Below are 20,782 nucleotides of genomic sequence, written 5' to 3' on the forward strand. Positions count from 1 at the left end.
TAAGTTCAAGTCCAGAGGAAATTTAGAATAGTAAAAGTAAAACTCAGAATGTTTATTAAGATGGTAAAGGCAAAAAAGGGATAAAGAAAATAAAGAGGTTTATGATTTAAAAACATAGTAAAAGAATAAAACATTTAAAAAATCAGTCTGAGAAAAATCACTTAGTGAAAAGGTTATTTTTAATGTATTACGATGCAGTTTTATAATTTTTTCTGAATAACATTAGAAGGCATCTTAAATAAAATGGGTTGAAAAATTATAGTATGTTTTATTCATTAAAATTATCGAATATATAGTGTATATGCTTGATTATTTTTATAAAGTACGAGGAAAAGGTGTTATTTCATGTGAGAGGGGGAGTCGTGGAGAAGCAGATGGGCACTTCTCGAACTGTGTTCCCTGACCGGGAATTGAACTTGGAACTTCCACACACTGGGCTGACGCTCTACCACTGAGTCAACTGGCCAGGGCCTGGAAAGATCTTTGGATGAGAAAAACCAGGGTATCTACATGAGCAAGGTGACACTATATGACTTAGTTTAAGAGGATCCCTTAAACTAAAGTTAAGGCAGAAACAAATGTTAATTTGAATGCTATTGCAATCATCAAGGGAAGAGATAATGGTTACTAAAACCAGGCTGATAGCAGTGAAGATGGTAAAGAAGTAAGATACTGGGTTCTTCGAGGGACACCAACAGAATTTGCTGTTAGTTTGGACATAGGAGAAAAAGAGAAGTCAAAGATGAATTAAAGGTTTTTAGCCTGAGCAATATGAAAAACAAAGTTTTTAATATGAAAAATGTGAAGTTTGAGATGACCTAATAGACATCTAATTGGAGGTATCAAGTTGTCAGTTGAATATCAGAGTCTGGAGAACAGAAAAAAGGTCAAGTCTAGGCAAAAAAAATAAAGAAAGAAAAGGTAAAAAGAGGATCAAAATAATATTGTGGTGCAAAGACTAAAATATCAGTAGAAAATTCTAATAAAATATAATATTCCCATATTTTTTATTTACCAACTTATTATAAGCAGCCCATTTTTCAAAAATATAATTTGACTTTTCATTTGAACTTGGAATATTTTGTGTAATTTTGTTTTCTAATATAGAAAGAACATTTTCTATAAAGAAAAATAAAAACAATTTTAATTTTATCAGGGGTTGATATAGAAGCAGCTCGAAAGGAAGAAGAACGGATTATGCTAAGAGATGCAAGACAATGGCTCAATAGTGGTCATATAAATGATGTTCGGCATGCTAAATCTGGAGGTACAGCACTTCATGTTGCGGCGGCTAAAGGCTATACAGAAGTTTTAAAGTGAGTACTGTTTTTCACAATTGTTCTACTTTGTTTTGGTTTTTACTCTGGTACTCCGGTATTCCATTTCTTAAGATACTTGCAAACATTTTGAAACAACTTATGAAAGGCATTTAATATTCATTTACAAAAAGAAAAACTACCTTGAATATTGTTGCTTTGTTTCTAAAGCTTTTTCACTCTCACATTTTTATTATTTTACTGTTGTTTTCTTTAGTTGCAATTTTCCAATAAGTTACTAAGTGTCAGACAACCATAGTATGTTACCACCTGGGCTAATAAATTATTAGTAATTTTGAGGTTCACAGATTGGCAAACTCTGATTTCTGACACTAAGATCAATATCATATATTAACATATTTTTGTTTATATATCCAGAGAGCTTAATTCTCAGAACTCTGAGAGCTTGGTTCCTATTGAATATTTATATACATGTAATTTATCTAAAATACAGTTTCTTTTTACTACATGAACACTGGGATTCAAGTGTTGTTAGCATAATACTATATTAAATATCAAGCCAGAAGCAATTTAGACTATATAGGACAATGTAGTGATCAACAAATTTGCTTGGAGCAAAGATTTTTTATGACACAGTAAATTTTTTTCTTTTTTTACTTATGGAATGCAAAGGTGTTGACAACTACATGAAAATTCAGTGCAGAACTTTTATCTGTGTATGTGAGAGGAAATGAGACTGGCCCTAGCAAACTATACTATACCCTTTAATACTGCTTTTATTCCTGTTGCGTTTCTAATGTCATGTTCTTATTCCCTCTTCTCAGTAAAAAGTGAAGCAGTTTAAGTGTATCAACTATCCCTAAATTTCTTCCTTTTTCCAATTTCTACCACTTAAGTAATTTAAGCTTTCACTATACTAAGTAGTACAGTTAACTTCCAATTAGTTTCCTTGTCCTCCATCGGTTTCTCTAATCCAAAACTTTTCAAACTTTTAAACCCCATTAGCAGGTTATAAAATAAACTTAGTGACTTCCCAACAGCATTTTTAAAAGAAAGAATTAGGAATATTAAAGAGTGTTACGTATAAACATAAATATGATTTAAAACTTTTTTTTTTTTAGAGACAGAGAGAGAGTCAGAGAGAGGGATAGATAGGGACAGACAGACAGGAACAGAGAGAGAATAGAAGCATCAATCATCAGTTTTTCATTGTGACACCTTAGTTCAGGGGTAGTCAACCTTTTTATACCACCTACTTTTGTATCTCTGTTAGTAGTAATATTTTCTAACCGCCCACCGGTTCCACAGTAATGGTGATTTATAAAGTAGGGAAGTAACTTTACTTTATAAAATTTATAAAGTAGAGTTACAGCAAGTTAAAGCATATAATAATAATTACTTACCAAGTACTTTATGTTGGATTTTTGCTAAGTTTGGCAGAATAAATCTTTATTAAACTTACTATAGTTAAATCTATCCTTTTATTTATACTTTGGTTGCTCCACTACCACCCACCATGAAAGCTGATGCCCACTAGTGGGCAGTAGGAGCCAGGTTGACTACCACTGACTTAGTTGTTCATTGATTGCTTTCTCATATGTGCCTTGACCGGGGGCCTTCAGCAGACTGAGTAACCCCTTGCTCAAGCCAGCAACCTTGGGTCCAAGCTGGTGAGCTTTGCTCAAACCAGATGAGCCCACATTCAAGCTGGTGACCTCAGGGTCTCGAACCTGGGTCCTCTGCATTCCAGTCTGACGCTCTATCCACTGTGCCACCGCCTGGTCAGGCTAAAAATTTTTTCTATAAACATATACTTGAGTAATGGATTACACTGTAAAATAGATTTTAAACTGCTTTCAGATGGTCTTTGTAATTAGGTTATCCAGGCTTTTAAAATTCTTCATTAAGATTCTCAGTGAGGATCAGGATATATGTTAAACTCCTCAATTTAACATATAAGACCATTTGTCATCTGGTCATGGGCTCCTCTTTTAAACTAAGCTGCTATCATTGCTCCTCAGGCATGCATTACTCCGTCTATATACACTTGAAGTTCTTTCATGATGTCTTAATGCCTATTCTTGTTTCTGTCTAGATACCTTTATTCACCATCTCTTTAATTTGGAGTCACATTTCTATTGATCCTTTGACTTAGTTCAAGACCCTTAAGCCTATGAAAAGTAAAATGCCCAACCTCATTCTTAATAAGAGCAGATAAAGCTATAATAAGCAATTTTATTATCTGTCATACTAACAAAGATCAAAATGCCTGGCATCAAATACTCTAGCAATTAAAACACTACAAGATATGGAAAGAGCATTAAGATGTTTTGTTTGTAGTTTTGTTTTTATTCACTGAGGGGAGGGGAGGCAGAGACAGACTCCCCACATGTGCCTGGACCAGATCCACCCAGCAAGCCCATTAGTAGGTTGCTCAGCAACTGAGCTAGTCTTAGTACCTGAGGTGGAGGCTAAGGAGCCATCCTCAGGGCCTGGGGCCAACTCACTCCAATTGAGCCATAGCTGCAGGAGAAGAGAGAAAGAGAAGCAAGAGGGGAAGGGGTGGAGAAACAGATGGGAGCTTCTCCTGTGTGCACTGAGTGGGAAACTGGTTAAAGGTCAGCAGTGAAAGAGTGACTTCCCTATATAGCCATTTATTTTTTTTTATTTTTGAACCTTGTGAATGTATTACATATGATAATACATTAATAAAAATATATGTGAAATGAAAAATAAATAGAGGGTATCTTTTTCAAATACCCCACTTACCATTTTCCCCCAAACACACACAACCCGATTGCCTCTCCATCTTAGAACCTGTCTGTGAGGGTTAATTGTTGTTTTACTTGACTTTTGTCCTCCATTAGAAGCTCTTTGAATATAATGAGTACTGTCTTATATTTTTTAGTGTCCTTGTTTGGCCTAGCATATACAAAGAACCATATATGGGGGGGGGGGCTATATCTATTTTCCTGACTCTTTTCTTGTCCACATAGGCTCCCAGGTACTTATAATTTTATATTGTTCAGGATATTTAATATTATTATAGTTCACATTTTTTGATGGGGGATATATTTTATCTTGTATCCCAGTATTAATTCTATCATTATAAACTTTCTGATAGTTTATATGTTTTAGCCTGTTTTTTACAAGATTGGTGGCTCTTTAAAGTTGGTTTTCAGGCAGACAACAGGTAGTGGTATGAGAATCATATGGGGGACTTTAAAAATATGGATTCACAGGGCCCATCTTGCAGTATGCTGCTTGATCCAGTAAGTCTGGGGTGGAACTGGGGAATATTTTTTTTAAACAAAATTTTCAGATGGTTCTGCTACAGAGCCAGAATTGGAAACAGCTGCTGTAGATACTGTTTGGAATTAGGGAACCAGTTCTTAAACCATAAATAAATGAAGGGTTATGTATTAGCTATCACTACCACCTTCTGTAGGTAAAAAGAAGCCCTTCTCAAGCTCAACATCTTGGAAAGTAAGGTAAAGGTCACCAGATTTCCTGGGTTGTAAAGTATTTAGTGTTTTGCCTGTGTGTGTTGGGCTGTGCTATGTGCAATTTATAGACCCATTCTCTTGCTCTCTGTGAGCTTAATTTCTAAGTAAAATAAAGGTTGATGTCAGTATACAGTTAGAAGGGCATACTAACAATTTGTGCAACTCTTTGTGTTGTATTAAAATGTATTCCTGTTTTCTAGCTTTCTTGATGATTGGAATATCTGCTTTCTATGGCTGTAGGAAAGTAGACTTGACCCCTTGGAATACTTATTCTGCTTTGTTTTGTTCCTAATAGTCAGAAGGTCACTGTCCTAGGAAAATTTCCCATGGTTGATCACGAAGGTTGTGAAAGCTTTCACAAACCAGTTTCTCAACTGTAAAGCAGCAAACAAAATCACTATAGAGTAAGCTTGTTTGAACCAGGTATATACTTTAGAATACGTTTAGCCTGAGATAACTTATTGTATGGATACTTGAAGGTTTCCCTGCAATAAATCCAACATACAAATTGATCCAGTAGTTTTTGATCTCACATTGAAAAATTATAGGCTTTCCTCTGAAAGTTTTAATTACAGGTTATATTAACAAGCATTAATCAGTGTCATACCAAACCATAAGACTTATAGTCATTAGGAATGAATTAAAGCTGAATGCATTATTATGGCAGTAACTCAAGATGCTCTTTGCCAGTGTTTTCTGAGAATTACTTTCATTTGCCGTATTTCATTGATGAGAGGGGGGATTTGAACGATGAAGAGAGAAATATATTGCAAATACTTGTTAACTTGCATGGTATAAAGCTATTGATTACATTTGTTCATTTCTAGATTTTAATGATCTAACTTACTATAATTTCTTTAGACTTTTAATACAGGCAGGCTATGATGTTAATATTAAAGATTATGATGGCTGGACACCTCTTCATGCTGCAGCTCACTGGGGTAAAGAAGAAGCATGTCGAATATTAGTGGACAATCTATGTGATATGGAGATGGTCAACAAAGTGGTAGGCCTTTTAAATGTATTCTAAACATTTAGAAATATAATTTTAGTCTTAAGAATATTAAAAGAATATAAGTTATATAATTGTATTGTTTTATTAACTATATAAAACAATATATTGTCAATTACTTATTGACTTTTATTATTAATTAATTGTTGAAGTCTTTTTCAGCTACCTGTGAGGTGGTTTTGGCCTTATTCTGCAAAGAAAGAATTACTACTTTTTCAGTGTTCATATTACCATACATAGAAAATAGATTTGGGTACTTCAATTGAAATTATATTAAGAATTCATAACTTGAGAAAATTTTGCATCTCTAATGAATTTTTTCTTCCATTATTATATTTATGAGTTGGAATACATATAGAAGTAAGTTTCTAATTCTTTGCACCTGATTGTCTTATTAGCTTGCATATAGTAGCTTTTTAAGTGACATGAATAGTAGGGTATTATATCACGTAAGATTGGTAAAAACCATAAATTTTTATGCTAAATAAGATCATTGAGAGACCTCATCTAGTCTCCTTGTTTTGTGGATGAGAAAAGTTTAGTGAGGTTAATGATTTACGAGGGAGTAAATGTCATATTACAAGGGCTTGTCACAAAAGCATGAACATATTCAAGCTATCAGATTCCTTATTAGATTAGATTTCGACTCTGCTCCCTTTCAAGTGCCATCGGTTAGTCACCAGTGTCACCAGTATTCTTACTAGTTCCCTCCCACGCCATGTCAGTAGATGTTAAGGATCATGCACAGTTGCAGAACTCAAAACATATTTCTTTTAGTGAGCTTAATTATCCTTAATTTCCATTGAATATTCCATATGTATTGCATTTGATAGGCTAGTGTAGTAAATTATACTTAGCATAGGTCCCTAAAATGATCTCATCTTTATTCAAATAGGGACATCTCATTCTGTTGTGTTCATTAACTATGAGTGGTGGTGCTGTCGTTTCTAGTTGGGGATCTGCAAAGGGAAGAGATATATATCACATGTCTGAGATTCTCCCATGGGTCACAGATAAGTATTTGGAGGTTAAGGGTACTAGTGCAGATTTAGGATCTAGACCAGTGGTAGTCAACCTGGTCCCTACTGCCCACTAGTGGGCGTTCCAGCTTTCATGGTGGGCGGTAGCGGAGCAACCAAAGTATAAATAAAAAGATAGATTGGCCTGACCTGTGGTGGCGCAGTGGATAAAGCGTCGACCTGGAAATGCTGAGGTCGCCGGTTCGAAACCCTAGGCTTGCCTGGTCAAGGCACATATGGGAGTTGATGCTTCCAGCTCCTCCCCACCTTCTCTCTCTGTCTCTCTCTCTTCCTTTCTCTCTCCTCTCTAAAATGAATAAATAAAATAAAATAAAATAATTTAAAAAAAGATAGATTTAACTATAGTAAGTTGTTTTATAAAGATTTATTCTGCCAAACTTAGCAAAAATCCAACATAAAGTACTTGGTAAGTAATTATTATTATATGCTTTAACTTGCTGTAACTCTGCTTTATAAATTTTATAAAGTAAAGTTACTTTCCTACTTTATAAATCACTATTACTGTGGAACCGGTGGGCAGTTAGAAAAGTTTACTACTAACAGATACAGAAGTAGGTGGTAGGTATAAAAAGGTTGACTACCCCTGACCTAGATGCTGACACAAAGAGATAAAGAAGCCCTCTGAACTTCTTTGTACTTCCTAGAGTATTTCATTATGTATTTATAAATATATTTTAAATTAGAAATGTACAGGCAAGAAGATCATAGAAAGTTGTGAAAATCTTCAGGAAAGTCAAGATAAAAAATGTTTGAGAATGATTCATCTAAGTATAGATTGGCCCTTTACAAATAGTTGTCTTCAATCTAAATTTTTATCAAAACTTTTTTTTTTTTTGTATTTTTCCAAAGTGAGAAGTGGAAAGGCAGAGAGACAGACTCCCACATGCGCCCAACCAGGATCCACTCAGCAAGCCCATCAGGGGGCGATGCTCTGCCCAACTGGGGCGTTGCTCTGTCGCAACCAGAGCCATTCTAGCACATGAGGCGGACGCCATGGAGCCATCCTCAGTGCCCAGGCCAACTTTGCTCCAATGGAGCTTTGACTGTGGGAGGGGGAGAAAGAGATAGAGAGAAAGGAGACAAGAAAGAGTGGAGAGGCAGATGGGCGCTTCTCCTGTGTGCTTTGGCCGGGAACTGAACCCAGGACATCCATAAGCTAAGCCAATGCTCTCCACTGAGCCAACTTTTGATAATTTGCTTTGTCTTTTTTTTATTATAACAGTTTCCTGTTTTATAATCAGCGTTACAGGACAGGTAAATGCTGATACTATTTCAGTTAAAGGCCAGCAATTTTAGCTTGACAATTTATATTCTTCTGTGTAGAAATTTTCCCCAGCAGTTGAGATTTTAATGAAGAAATTAGCAAATGAATACTTGTTACTTTCTGATCACTGTTCTGCATTCCTGCCTCCCACATTTTGCCCCATACAGAGCACTTGTCCACTGACATGGGTAGTGCCGATACTGGTTCATTTAGTGATAGTGGTCTCCAAATAAAGACCCGAAGAGAGAAGCTTGTTATTTGAAATGGTTTTCCAAAAGATTATAGCACTTTTTACTTTAAACACATTGTTTTGCTAGTGAAACCTACTCAATATGTAATATGTATGAGAAAAAAAAATTTATCTTTTATCTGTTCTATTATTATCTAACTCCTATGCCAGACAATTCATGATTATGCCCTAGGAAGAAAACTACATATGAAATCATTTTGCTGCCTGACCAGGCAGTGGTGCAGTAAATAGAGCATCAGACTGGGATTCAGAAGACCCAGGTTTGAAATCCCGAGGTCACTGGCTTTAGCGCAGGCTCATCCAGCTTGAGCACAGGGTTGCTGGCTTGAGCATGGGATCATAGACATGACCCCATGGTCACTGGCTTGAGCCCAAGGTTGCTGGCTTCAGCAAGGAGCCACTCACTCTGCTGCAGCCCCTCGGTCAAGGCACATATGAGAAAGCAATCAGTGAACAAATAATCAATGGACAACTAAGATGCCACAGGGAAGAATTGATGCTTCTCATTTCTCTTGCTTCCTGTCTGTCCCTATCTGTCCCTCTCTCTGACTCCCTGTCAAAAAAAAAAAATCATTTTGCTTTATCTTCGTTTCCATGTTACTATATTAGCAGTTCTTTGAGTCACCCTATAATTTAATATCTCATTTCCTCATCACTTTAGTGCATCGTAATATGATCTTAAAAAAATTATGCCTTGTAATTCCTTACAATTTTTTGGTTTTCAGCTTGTTTCAGGACAATGCTATTCTTTTAACAACAGTATAAAGTTGTTACCTGAGTTTTGCAGATTCAGGAACATGATCAGAGAAGTCGAGTTATTTTTATAAAGCCCTAATAATTGTTTCCTTTGGTCTGCTAAGTTCTTCTGTAATAACATTTCTTAGTTTTTGAGCTCTCATGTTTTATTTTTCCTGATACTAACTCATAAGTTGTAAAAAATATGATTTTAAAATTTTAATCAAAATAGGATTTTTCTTTTAAAATACCAAGATTTTTGCCCTGGCCAGGTGGCTCTGAATAAAGCATCATCCCAGCATGCCAGACATCACCATTCAGGGCACGTAAGAGAAGCAGTCAAATAAGTACACACTAAAAGAAGCAACTAGGAGAAACGAGTTAATGCCTCTCTCTCTCTCTCTCTCTCTCTCTCTTGCTCTCTCTGGCTCTCTCTAAAAAAAAGTCAAGATTTTTAAGACCTCTTTTCAGAGCAAGGGGCTACATAATATACAAGAATTCTGAAGGCTTTTGTGGCATAAATATACCCAGGTACAAGTTTTGTGGGGTTTTTTGTTTTTGTTTTTAGAATTATAGTTTATAGTAATGGAAGATATTTTTATAAGACTTTTAATTTTTAATTTGTTGTTTTGCCTATGTGACTTAGGCTGTATCTGTTTTCACTGAGTAAATTTTAAATTAACATGTCATACTTCATGTTCAAAGCAAATTAGTCTTAATTGTGTAAGCCTGCCTTTGAATTTATCTTGTCATTTGATACTTTCTTCAGTATATGTAATTGAAATTTTTTACTAAATTTTTTTTAATGATATCAAGAAATGTAGTTAAGGTACTTTCAGTTTGGGATGAATTCTTTACTAATAGAAAACATGATTTTGGGAAATGTATAATATAGAAAATGCAGTATATTATATTATGAAAGCTTAAAAGTTTTTCTACATTAAAGTGGGGAAATTGTTCTAAAGTTACAATATTTAGAAATTTTTGTCTTGTTTAACTTACTGGCAGACTCTAAAACATATTTGCTGTCATTTTAACTTATTTTAAATTGTGTGATACAGATTTTAAATAGAAATATTTTTGTTTCTTTAATTAAAATAATTGTTTTACTAAAATATACCCAAATATTGGCTCTTTTAAAATATTAACTCAGGTGTCTTTGTAATTGGAATTTTCTCTAACTGCAGTATTACAATCAGTAGTAAACCGCTTTTTAGCTTCATAGCTGTCATAAAGACTTAAATGAATAACAGAAGTGTTGCTGTTATTAATGGACACAAGGATTCTTTTTCCTGATTCTATCTAAGCTTATTCTTATTTTCTGTAAAGACAATGGAGCAATAGAAACATAGACTCTATTCCCTTCATTACCTGCATGACCTTGGGCAAATCTGGGTTTCCTCTTCTGTACAATGGGAATCTTAGTAATGCTTGTCCTGACTACTTCACTGGTTGTTGTAAAGATAAAAGAGATCATACCTGCAAAAGCGATTCAGTTAGAGTAAAAAGGAAGGAAGAATGAAGAGGCACAGTTAAACAATGGCTCTAGGATAACTAGTAATTTACAGATGTATTGAACTAATTTTTTAAGCAGTAATTTTTTAAAGATAGTTTTCTTGATTGATAGAGTTTTTGTTTCCTCATACCTCAGCATTGTGCCTTAGGTTTCCTGGTTGCTTTGAGTGACTGCTTATATGCCCTTCTTCTATTAGTACTCCAATAATGAAGCATATTAGCCTTATAGTAGTTATGGTGGTTAGCTTCATAACTGTCCTATCAATTGTTTAAACAGCATGGTTAAGTGATTGAGTTAATTGATGTGCTCTTTTGAAATTAGAAACTTTTCTGTGTTTATAGCCTACTTTTTACTCCAGGTTTTAGTCTGTATAAGCTGCTGTTTGCAAAGTATACTCATTTATTAAGGGAGAAAGTACAAGAAAGAGTAAAGTAAGCCTGTTTCTTATTCTTAGGAAAATTTTTTTGTTACTAACATGAGCACATTGCATTTAATAGTGCTAAAATTTTATTAAAATTTTTTTAAATGTTCAATCTGTGGTATTTCATTTATACTAGGGTTGATAAATGCTTCAAATAATAGCCAATGAGGTATTTCCACATAACATAATCTTGAACACAGTTTGCTTAACAAGTACAGCATGTGTAACATTATAGAACTAATCACACAGACAGTATGATATTGCAAAACTAGGATTAACATACACTAGAAATCTAAAAGCCATTTTCTAATATTGAGCCAGTTATTTTTGTCTCAAAGATCAGTATTCTTCAGGAATTTGATTCTTAGCATTTAATACTCATGGTGGAAATGGGGAAAATGTTTATTAAAGCTAAAACTTTTGGTCTATTTAAGAAAAGATAGACTGCTTCTTAATTCCCCACTGGGAACACTTTCTAACAAGAAAAGGCAGGTATAAAAGTGTTTTTGAACCTTGTTTATTTTAAATACATTCTCCAATCTTGATAAAGCAGTATTTTATGTACTTTTACTATATATGTCATAGCAGGCAATGGAAAAACTAGCTCAACTATTGAGTAGCTTCTATTTAGCTTCATAGTGTAGGGAAATGTAACTCCTAAGTAAATGTCAATATCTTGATATTGCTATAGAATTGAGGTTGTAGTTTTGTTTGTTTTTAAATGAAGCGTTTGTGTGATTTTAGCAGTTATTATTGTCTACCCATCTGACTTTGTCGTGGATAGGGAACACCTGTTAGGAAAGAAATTTTAAATTTCCTTTTGGAGTGATTTCTAGTTGAAAAAAATTAAATGTTTTCTAAGAAAGGATCATACACTGGCTAACATATAGGTTAGATTAGAATATACGTATTATAAATAATGAACTTCTTGGCATTTTGGAAACTCATACCAGTGTGGTTATTCTGAAGTCTAATGCAGGCAGCAGGAAAAATCTTACGTTTGGTCAGCAGCTCTTTTAAATTTTCTTTTTCATCGTGAATAAAAATGGATTGACAGGTGTTCTATCTGGATTCATTTTTGAAACTAACCCATACCTGTGGGAGGCTAAACTTTAAGTGGTTTAGAAATGCATATTTTTATTTTATTACTCTAAAGAATTTGGTTAATTTTTATAGAGGTATCAAAAAATAGTAAGGTCTCTGAATATGGAGTTATCATATGACCCAGTAATCCTACTTGTAAGCTATACACCCAAGAAAATGAAAACAGATATCCAAACAAAAACTGGTACATGAATGTTCATAGCAGCATTATTCATTATATATGGCAAAAAGCGGAAAGCAAAACAAATGTTCATCAACTCATGAATAGATTATTAGCAAATGTGTATCATGTAATGGAATATTATTCAGCAATAAAAAGGAATGAAATAGTGACACATGCTACAACATGGATGAACCTTGGAAACATTATGCAAAGTGAAGAAAAGCCAGTCAAAGGATCACATATTATGTTTCCACTTATATGAAATGCCTATAATAGACAAATCCATAGTAACAGAAAGTAGAGTAGAGTTTGCTTGAGCTCCTGGGGATGGGTAAGCAGAGAGGTGACTGCTAATGCGGATGTTGTTTCCTGTTGGGGCAATCAGAATGTCCTAAAGTTGATGGTGTTGATAGTTGTAAAACTGTGTGACTATTCTAAAAAACCATTGCATTGTATACTTTAAATGGATTATTTGTATGGTATGTGAGTTTTATCTTAATAAACTTTTACCAAAAAAGTAAGGAAACGTGTGTCAGCTGCTTCTCTCTTGTGTGGATTTTTTATACATCTCCTTAGAGTCATGTGTACTGTGTTTTATAGCTACCATAAAAATGTTATCTTAACTTTTTTCTCTGTAATCATACAGAATCACCAAAGGCATTTTATAGTATATTGACTTTTTAACATCACCACTGGCCCTCTTGTTTCCTATATAGGGCCAGACAGCGTTTGATGTAGCAGATGAAGACATTTTAGGATATTTAGAAGAGTTGCAAAAGAAACAAAATCTGGTATGTTTGATGACTATCTAAAAATTGTCAACATTAGTGAATTATCTTAATAGCTTGAATATCAGACAAGTTAAAAAGAGTATTTTTGTGATGTTTTGTACTTTCTGGCCATCAAACTATGACAGTGAGAGAGAATGGAGAACGAGTGGTGGGTTTTGCCTGTGTGTTGCTTATCCCCATTTTTCTCACTTGCCCTTCACAAAATTAATGTTTCTATAATGTATATTTCCTGAAGTTTAACATGTTCTTCTAATTTCATAAGAAAGTTTACTTAGAACGTGGAGGCTGTAAAATCTCAGATTCGTCAAATAGCAGGCCCTTGATAAGGAAGGAGTAATTAATTAGGAAACTTTTTTTGTGTGTGTTTTTCTGAAGTTGGAAACAGGGAAGCAGTCAGACAGACTCCCGCATGTGCCCCGACCGGGATCCACCCGGCACGCCCACCAGAGGGCGATGCCCCGCCCATCTGGGCCATTGCTCTGTTGCAACCAGAGCCATTCTAGCGCCTGAGGCAGAGGCCACAGAGCCATCCTCAGCGCCTGGGCCAACTTTGCTCCAATGGAGCCTCGGCTGCGGGAGGGGAAGAGAGAAACAGAGAGGAAAGAGAGGGGGAGGGATGGAGAAGCAGATGGGAGCTTCTCCTGTGTGCCCTGGCTGGGAATTGAACCCGGGACTCCTGCATGCCAGGCCGATGCTCTACCACTGAGCCAACCGGCCAGGGCCGGGAACAGATTTTTAAGTAAAATATCATCAGACATACTAAGTGATGATTGGATGCTGACTTTTTAGTGAACTAAAGTTGACAGGGATCTAAAAGAATCTAACTTTGTCCTTCATGGAGTTTTTTAACTACAATTTTTTTTATTTATCCAAACCCCCACCCCCTTTTTTTTATGTTAAAACGTAAATATTTTCTTTGTTTTATTGTGTTTTTGTTTAATGTTTGGAAAACCACTTTGTTATTATTTTAAATTTTGTATTTTACTAATTAATATTTAAATAGTATTCTTATTTTCTTTTGCTTTAACTTTTATGAAGCTCCATAGTGAAAAACGGGAGAAGAAATCTCCATTAATTGAATCAACAGCCAATATGGACAATAATCAATCACAGAAGACCTTTAAGAAGTGAGTAAAATAATAAAGTAGGTTTTCTTTTTTTTTTTTTTTTTTTTTTTTTGCATTTTTCTGAAGCTGGAAACAGGGAGAGACAGTCAGACAGACTCCCGCATGCGCCCGACCGGGATCCACCTGGCACGCCCACCAGGGGGCGATGCTCTGCCCATCCTGGGCGTCGCCATGTTGCGACCCTCCTGGGTGTCGCCATGTTGCGACCAGAGCCACTCTAGCGCCTGGGGCAGAGGCCACAGAGCCATCCCCAGCGCCCAGGCCATTTTTGCTCCAGTGGAGCCTTGGCTGCGGGAGGGGAAGAGAGAGACAGAGAGGAAGGTGCGGCGGAGGGGTGGAGAAGCAAATGGGCGCTTCTCCTATGTGCCCTGGCCGGGAATCGAACCCGGGTCCTCCGCACGCTAGGCCGACGCTCTACCGCTGAGCCAACCGGCCAGGGCAGGTTTTCTTATTTTAATGAATGAGTTGGCATGATGGCCACAGGCATGATTGTTAGATTTTAAAAGTATTTTTCTTTCACAGCAAAGAGACATTGATTATTGAGCCAGAGAAAAATGCATCCCGTATTGAATCTCTGGAACAAGAAAAGGTTGATGATGAAGAAGAAGGAAAGAAAGATGAATCTAGCTGCTCTAGTGAAGAAGATGAAGAAGATGATTCCGAATCAGAAGCTGAAACAGGTAAAATTTAAAGGAATAAAAGACATTCAGTGATTTTTGATTCAGTGTACAGTAAGATGAGATCAGGCTTTAGTTTTGACACTTTCAGACTGATTTTCTACTTGTTTTGGATACGTACCAAGCCAGTAAATTACCTTTTAGGGACTCTAGTTGTGATTTTATTTTTCTCTAATTACCTGGAGGCTTTAGTTCAGAACTCTTTTTTCTGACCATTTTAGGATTGAAGGCTAAGAGACTTCTAAGTCTCCCTCAGAAAGGTATAGATAGGGTATAAATGAACTTGTAGCAATTCAAGAATGTTTCTGCCATTTTCTCAGGCCCAACAGTTTAGAAGCATGTCCTAGCAGCATCCCAAATATACCTAAGAAATAGTAAAATTTTAGAAAGTTGGAGATCAGTAAAGATACTTTCCTGTGGGGGTGTAGGGAAATGTACTTTGAGAAATTTTAAAGACACAGAAAAGTACAATATAATGAACATTCATATTCTAATTACCAAACTTAATAGCTGTTGACATTTGGCTATATTTGCTTTAAATTTTTCTTTTAATAGAATTAAAACATTACAGTTGTCTTCTATTTGTACCCTAGTCTACTTCCTTTTTCCTTTTCCCAAGGCAGTCACTCTCATGAGTTTTTTTCCTGCAGTCTTCCAGTCCATTTTTATACTCTTGTCTTACATGTACATTCAGAAATAAATACAAAGTAATTATAAGGTTTTGTGTTTTTATTTTTTCAACCTAGGAGTTGTTATGCAACTTGCTTTTTTTCACTCAAAAGTTGTATTTTTTAGATTTGTTCATATCTATAGCTTTATCTATGTAACATCCCTTTAATTTCTTATAATGTTCATTAAATATATCTGTTCTGATAAATATATACCTTATTCCAAGTATTTTGTTGTTGCAAATAATACTGCATTGATTATTTATGTAATTGCTTCCTTGTGTGCAGGAGATTCTCTATTAGTTGTACCTTAAAATTGAATTATCAGTCAGATTTTCAGTTTTCGTCGATGCTACCAAATTGCTTTACAAAGCTACTATAACAATTTACATTCTTTTCCTTTTTATTATCAAGTATATTGTTTCTGCATTTCTTCCTCTCCATGTTTTCATAGATTTTTACCAAGTTCCTTTTATTAATTAATATTTATTTTCTTATTTTGTATCAGTCACTCAAACTTCTGAACAGCATGAGATTCTATCTAATTTTGCCATCTTTGAGTTGCATAACCTGATGTTTTAACATAACTATCAGAAAAAATATATACCATTTCCATTAAGATTTTTGTTTAATGAAAAACATATCATTATCAAAACCAGATTGGTGGTCATGGGGAACACAAATGGAGCCTTATAATTTTTTGGACTACCTATATGTCTTCTAAAAACAGCAGTAACAATTTCGAGTCATTTTATTTTTACTCAACAATATATTTCATTTAAGAAAAGGTGAGAATGTAAAGTTTACCAAATAAACATATGTCAGGGGACATATACTATTGATAACTCTGGTTCCATTAAAAACAAGATGTTGCTAAACAGAATCAGGCTTTGTTGCCAGGTAAAATGTTTGGATTCCTTTTTTTTTTTTTAAGTTGGCTAATCATACAAGTAAATTATTTTTTGGTAATACATACACAGTTTTTAATATATACAAATAACTAGTTTCTATTTAGGGCTTTAATTTATTTATTTATTGCTGTCACATTGCTGGTCAGATGAGGCAATATATCTTTTGCCTTGGCAAGACAGTAATATGGGTAAAATGAAGCTAAAGCAACAGGTAGGCATTGAATATTATAATTTATTTCTATAATGTGCTAATTCAAGTATTTCTAATTATAAAAGCAAGATATATGAAAATCAGCATGCACAGTTTTTAAGAACACAGACTATTCATGCATGTAATTGTAGACTGGGTAATTTATTTAATCTCAGATTTCTCTTTAAAATCACAGTAATAATACCTGCATTGTATGGGTACTACATAACAATCAGTTGCTGTATGTGTTGGCTTTTTTATAATAATTGTATAAAATTCTACACTGCTGATTTAAGTATTACCAATATACATGCATAACCTAGTATCACTTTAATTAAATTTATGCTATTTCCCATGTTTGATATGAAATGATAGCATTGAAATTTAAATAACCTCAGATACTTTTGCTAGTATTTAGTTATTTTTTATGTAATCTCCTCCTTGTATGACATGCTTGGCCCCTAATCTACAGTAAAATACATAATTATGAATTGAACTATATGGACATGTCCACAAGAAAGCCAAGACTAGCACCCAGATCTCCTAACTCATGTGTCACATCTTTTTTTTTTTAATTTTAATTTATTGTGTTTACATAGATTCGTGTTCCACCGAATATATCTCCCCTCCACCCCATGTTCCCCTCAACACCCCCTTGCCACCTCCTCCCAATGTCTTCCCCCCTTCACTCCAGGATTTGCTTTTCTGCTCTCTATAACACTGTGTTATGTATATATAATTTCACTAATCTCTTTCCCTTCTCTGATCTTATCCTCTCATCCCCTTTCCCTCTGTTCGTTTTTCCTCTGGTTCCTTTGATCCCACCTCTGCCTCTATTCTGTTCCTCAGTTCACATTGTTCATTAGATTCCTCAAATAAGTGAGGTCATGTGATGTTTTTCTTTCTCTGCCTGGCTTATTTCACTTAGCATAATAGTTTCCAGGTCCATCCATATTGTCTCAAAAAGTAAGATTTCCTTCTCTTTCATGACCATGTAGTACTCCATTTATATGTACCACAGCTTTTTAATCCACTCATCCACTGACGGACATTTGGGTTGTTTACAGATCTTGCCTATAGTAAACAATGCTGCAATAAACATGGTGGTGCACTTCTTCTTTTGAATGAGTGATTTGGTACTTTTAGGATATATTCCTAAAAGTGGGATGGCTGGGTCAAAAGGCAGTTCCATTTTTTAATTTTTTGAGGAATCTCCATACTGTTTTCCACAGTGGCTGCACCAGTCTGCATTTCCACCAACAGTGCAGGAGGGTTCCCTTTTCTCCACATCCTCGCCAGTACTTATTCTGTGTTGTTTTGTTAATGAGCGCCATTCTGACAGATGTGAGATGGTATCTCATTGTAGTTTTAATTTGCATTTCTCTAATGATTAGTAATGTTGAACATTTTTTCATATGCCTGTTGGCCATCTGTATGTCCACTTTGGAGAAGTATCTATTCATTTCTTTTGCCCATTTTTTGATTGGATTGTTTACTTTCCTTGTGTTGAGTTTTACAAGTTCTTTATAAATTTTGGTTATTAACCCCTTATCAGACGTATTGGCAAATATATTCTCCCATTGTGTGGTTTGTCTTTTTATTTTGTTAATGATGTCTTTTGCTGTGCAAAAGCTTTTTAGTTTGATATAGTCCCATTTGTTCATCCTGTCCTTTATTTCACTTGCCCATGGAGATAAATCAGCAAATATATTGCTGCAAGAGATGTCGGAGAGCTTACTGCCTATGTTTTCTTCCAACATGATTATGGTTTCACTACTTACATTTAAAGCTTTTATCCATTTTGAGTTTATTTTTGTGAATGGTGTAAGTTGGTGGTCTAGTTTCATTTTTTTGCAGGTACCTGTCCAATTTTCCCAACACCATTTTTTAAAAGAGACTGTCTTTACCCCATTGTATGCTTTTATCTCCTTTGTCAAATATCGATTGTCTGTATACGTGTGGGTTTATTTCTGGATTCCCTGTTCTGTTCCATTGATCTATATGCCTGTTCTTATGCCAGTACCAAGCTCTTTTGAGTACAATGGCCTTATAGTATAACTTGATATCAGAAGTATAATACCACCCACTTTAGTCTTCATTTTCAAGATTGCTGAGGCTATTCATGTTTTTTTTGGTTCCGTATGAATTTTTGGAATATTTATTCTATATCTTTGAAGTATGCCATTGGTATTATAATAGGAATTGCATTGAATTTATAAATTGCTTGGGTAATATAGGCATTTTAATGATGTTTATTCTTCCTATCCATGAAAACGGTATATGCTTCCACTTATTTGTATCTTCCTTAATTTCTTTTATCAATGTTTTATAATTTTCCAAGTATAAGTCTTTAACCTCCTTTGTTAAATTTACTCCTACGTACTTTATTTTTTTTGTTGCAATAGTGAAGGGGATTGTTTTCTAATTTCTCTTTCAGACAGTTTATTGTTGCTGTATAAAAATGCCTTTGATTTCTTTTTTTTTTTTTTTTTTTTGTATTTTTCCGAAGCTGGAAATGGGGAGAGACAGTCAGACAGACTCCCGCATGCGCCCGACCGGGATCCACCTGGCACGCCCACCAGGGGGCGATACTCTGCCCCTCCAGGGCATCGCTCTGTCGGGACCAGAGCCACTCTAGCGCCTGGGGCAGAGGCTAAGGAGCCATCTCCAGTGCCCGGGCCATCTTTGCTCCAATGGAGCCTCGCTGCGGGAGGGGAAGAGAGAGACAGAGAGGAAGGAGAGGAGGAGGGGTGGAGAAGCAGATGGGCACTTCTCCTGTGTGCCCTGGCCGGGAATCAAACCTGGGACTTCTGCACGCCAGGCCGACGCTCTACCACTGAGCCAACCAAAAATGCCTTTGATTTCTGAATATTAATTTTATATCTTGCCATCTTGCTGAATTCATTTAACAGGTCCAGTAACTTTTTGATTGAGACTTTAGGGTTTTCTATGTACAGTATCCTATCATTAGCAAATAATGATAGTTTTACTTCTTCTTTTCCAATTTGGATGCCTTTTATTTCTTTTCTTATTGCTGTGTCTAGGACTTCCAAAACTATGTTGAATAAGAGTGGTAAAAGGGGGCACCCCTGCCTTGTTCCTGATCTTAAGGGGATTGCTTTTAATGTTTGCCCACTGAGTATGATGTTCACTGTAGGTTTGTCATAGATGACCTTTATCATGTTGAGGTGTTTCCTGTATTCCCACTTTGCTAAAGAGTTGTGATCATAAATGGGTGCTGGATTTTGTCAAATGTTTTTTCTGCATCTGTTGATGTTATCATGTGATTTTTCTCCTTCCTTTTGTTTATGTGATGAATCACATAGATTAATTTGCAAATATTGTATCAGGCTTGCCTCCCCAGAATAAATCCCACTTGATCATGATGTATAATTTTTTTCATGTATTACTGGACCAGATTACTAATATTTTGTTGAGAATTTTAGCATCTAAGTTAATCAGGAATATTAGCCTATAGTTTTCTTTCTTTGTAGTTGTCTTTGACTGGTTTTGGAATGAGAATAATGCTCGCCTCATAAAAAGAGTTTGAAAGTCTTCCCTCCTTGATTTTTTTTGAAATAGCTTGAGAAGGATAGGTGTTAGTTCTTCTTTGAATATTTAGTAGAATTTGCCTGCAAAGCCATCTGGCCCAGGGCTTTTGTTTGTTGGGAGTTCTTTGATAACTGTTTCGATCTCATTTGTTGTTATCGGTCTGTTTAGGTTTTCTAATTCTTCCAGATTGATTTTTGAAAGATTATATGTTTGAAGGAATTTGTCCATTTCATCTAGGTTGTCTAATTTTTTGGCATAGTTCTTCATAGTATTTTCTTACAATCCTTTGTATTTCCACTGTTAGTTGTTACTTCTGCACTCTCATTTCTAATTTTATTTGAGTCCTCTCTCTGTTTTTCTTGGTGAGTCAGGTTGAAGGTTCATCAATCTTGTTTACCTTTTCAAAGAACCTGCTCTTGGTTTCATTGATCTTCTGTATTTATTTTTAGCCTCTATGTCATTTATTTTTGCTCTGATCTTTTTTATTTCCTTCCTTCTACTTCCTCTGGACTTTACTTGCTGTTCTTTCCCTAGTTTTTTTAGATACAGGGTTAAAGTTGTTTATTTGAGCTTTTTCT

At 35.2% G+C, this 20,782-nt stretch overlaps 1 protein-coding gene across 10 annotated transcripts in view; it reads left to right on the plus strand.

Annotated features, from left to right (window-relative positions):
- The window catches only part of PPP1R12A (protein phosphatase 1 regulatory subunit 12A), a 159,152-nt gene that overhangs the window by 87,272 nt on the left and 51,098 nt on the right, over positions 1-20,782 (plus strand). For all 10 annotated transcript variants that reach the window (XM_066257590.1, XM_066257594.1, XM_066257588.1 and 7 more), the window contains exons 4-8: positions 1,157-1,316; positions 5,645-5,789; positions 13,005-13,079; positions 14,118-14,206; positions 14,729-14,886. In XM_066257590.1, coding sequence (XP_066113687.1) covers positions 1,157-1,316; positions 5,645-5,789; positions 13,005-13,079; positions 14,118-14,206; positions 14,729-14,886 — 627 coding nt within the window. The remainder of the gene's footprint in view (positions 1-1,156; positions 1,317-5,644; positions 5,790-13,004; positions 13,080-14,117; positions 14,207-14,728; positions 14,887-20,782) is intronic.

Source organism: Saccopteryx bilineata, chromosome 2, assembly GCF_036850765.1.
Source record: "Saccopteryx bilineata isolate mSacBil1 chromosome 2, mSacBil1_pri_phased_curated, whole genome shotgun sequence".
NCBI classification, from domain to species: Eukaryota; Metazoa; Chordata; class Mammalia; order Chiroptera; family Emballonuridae; genus Saccopteryx; species Saccopteryx bilineata.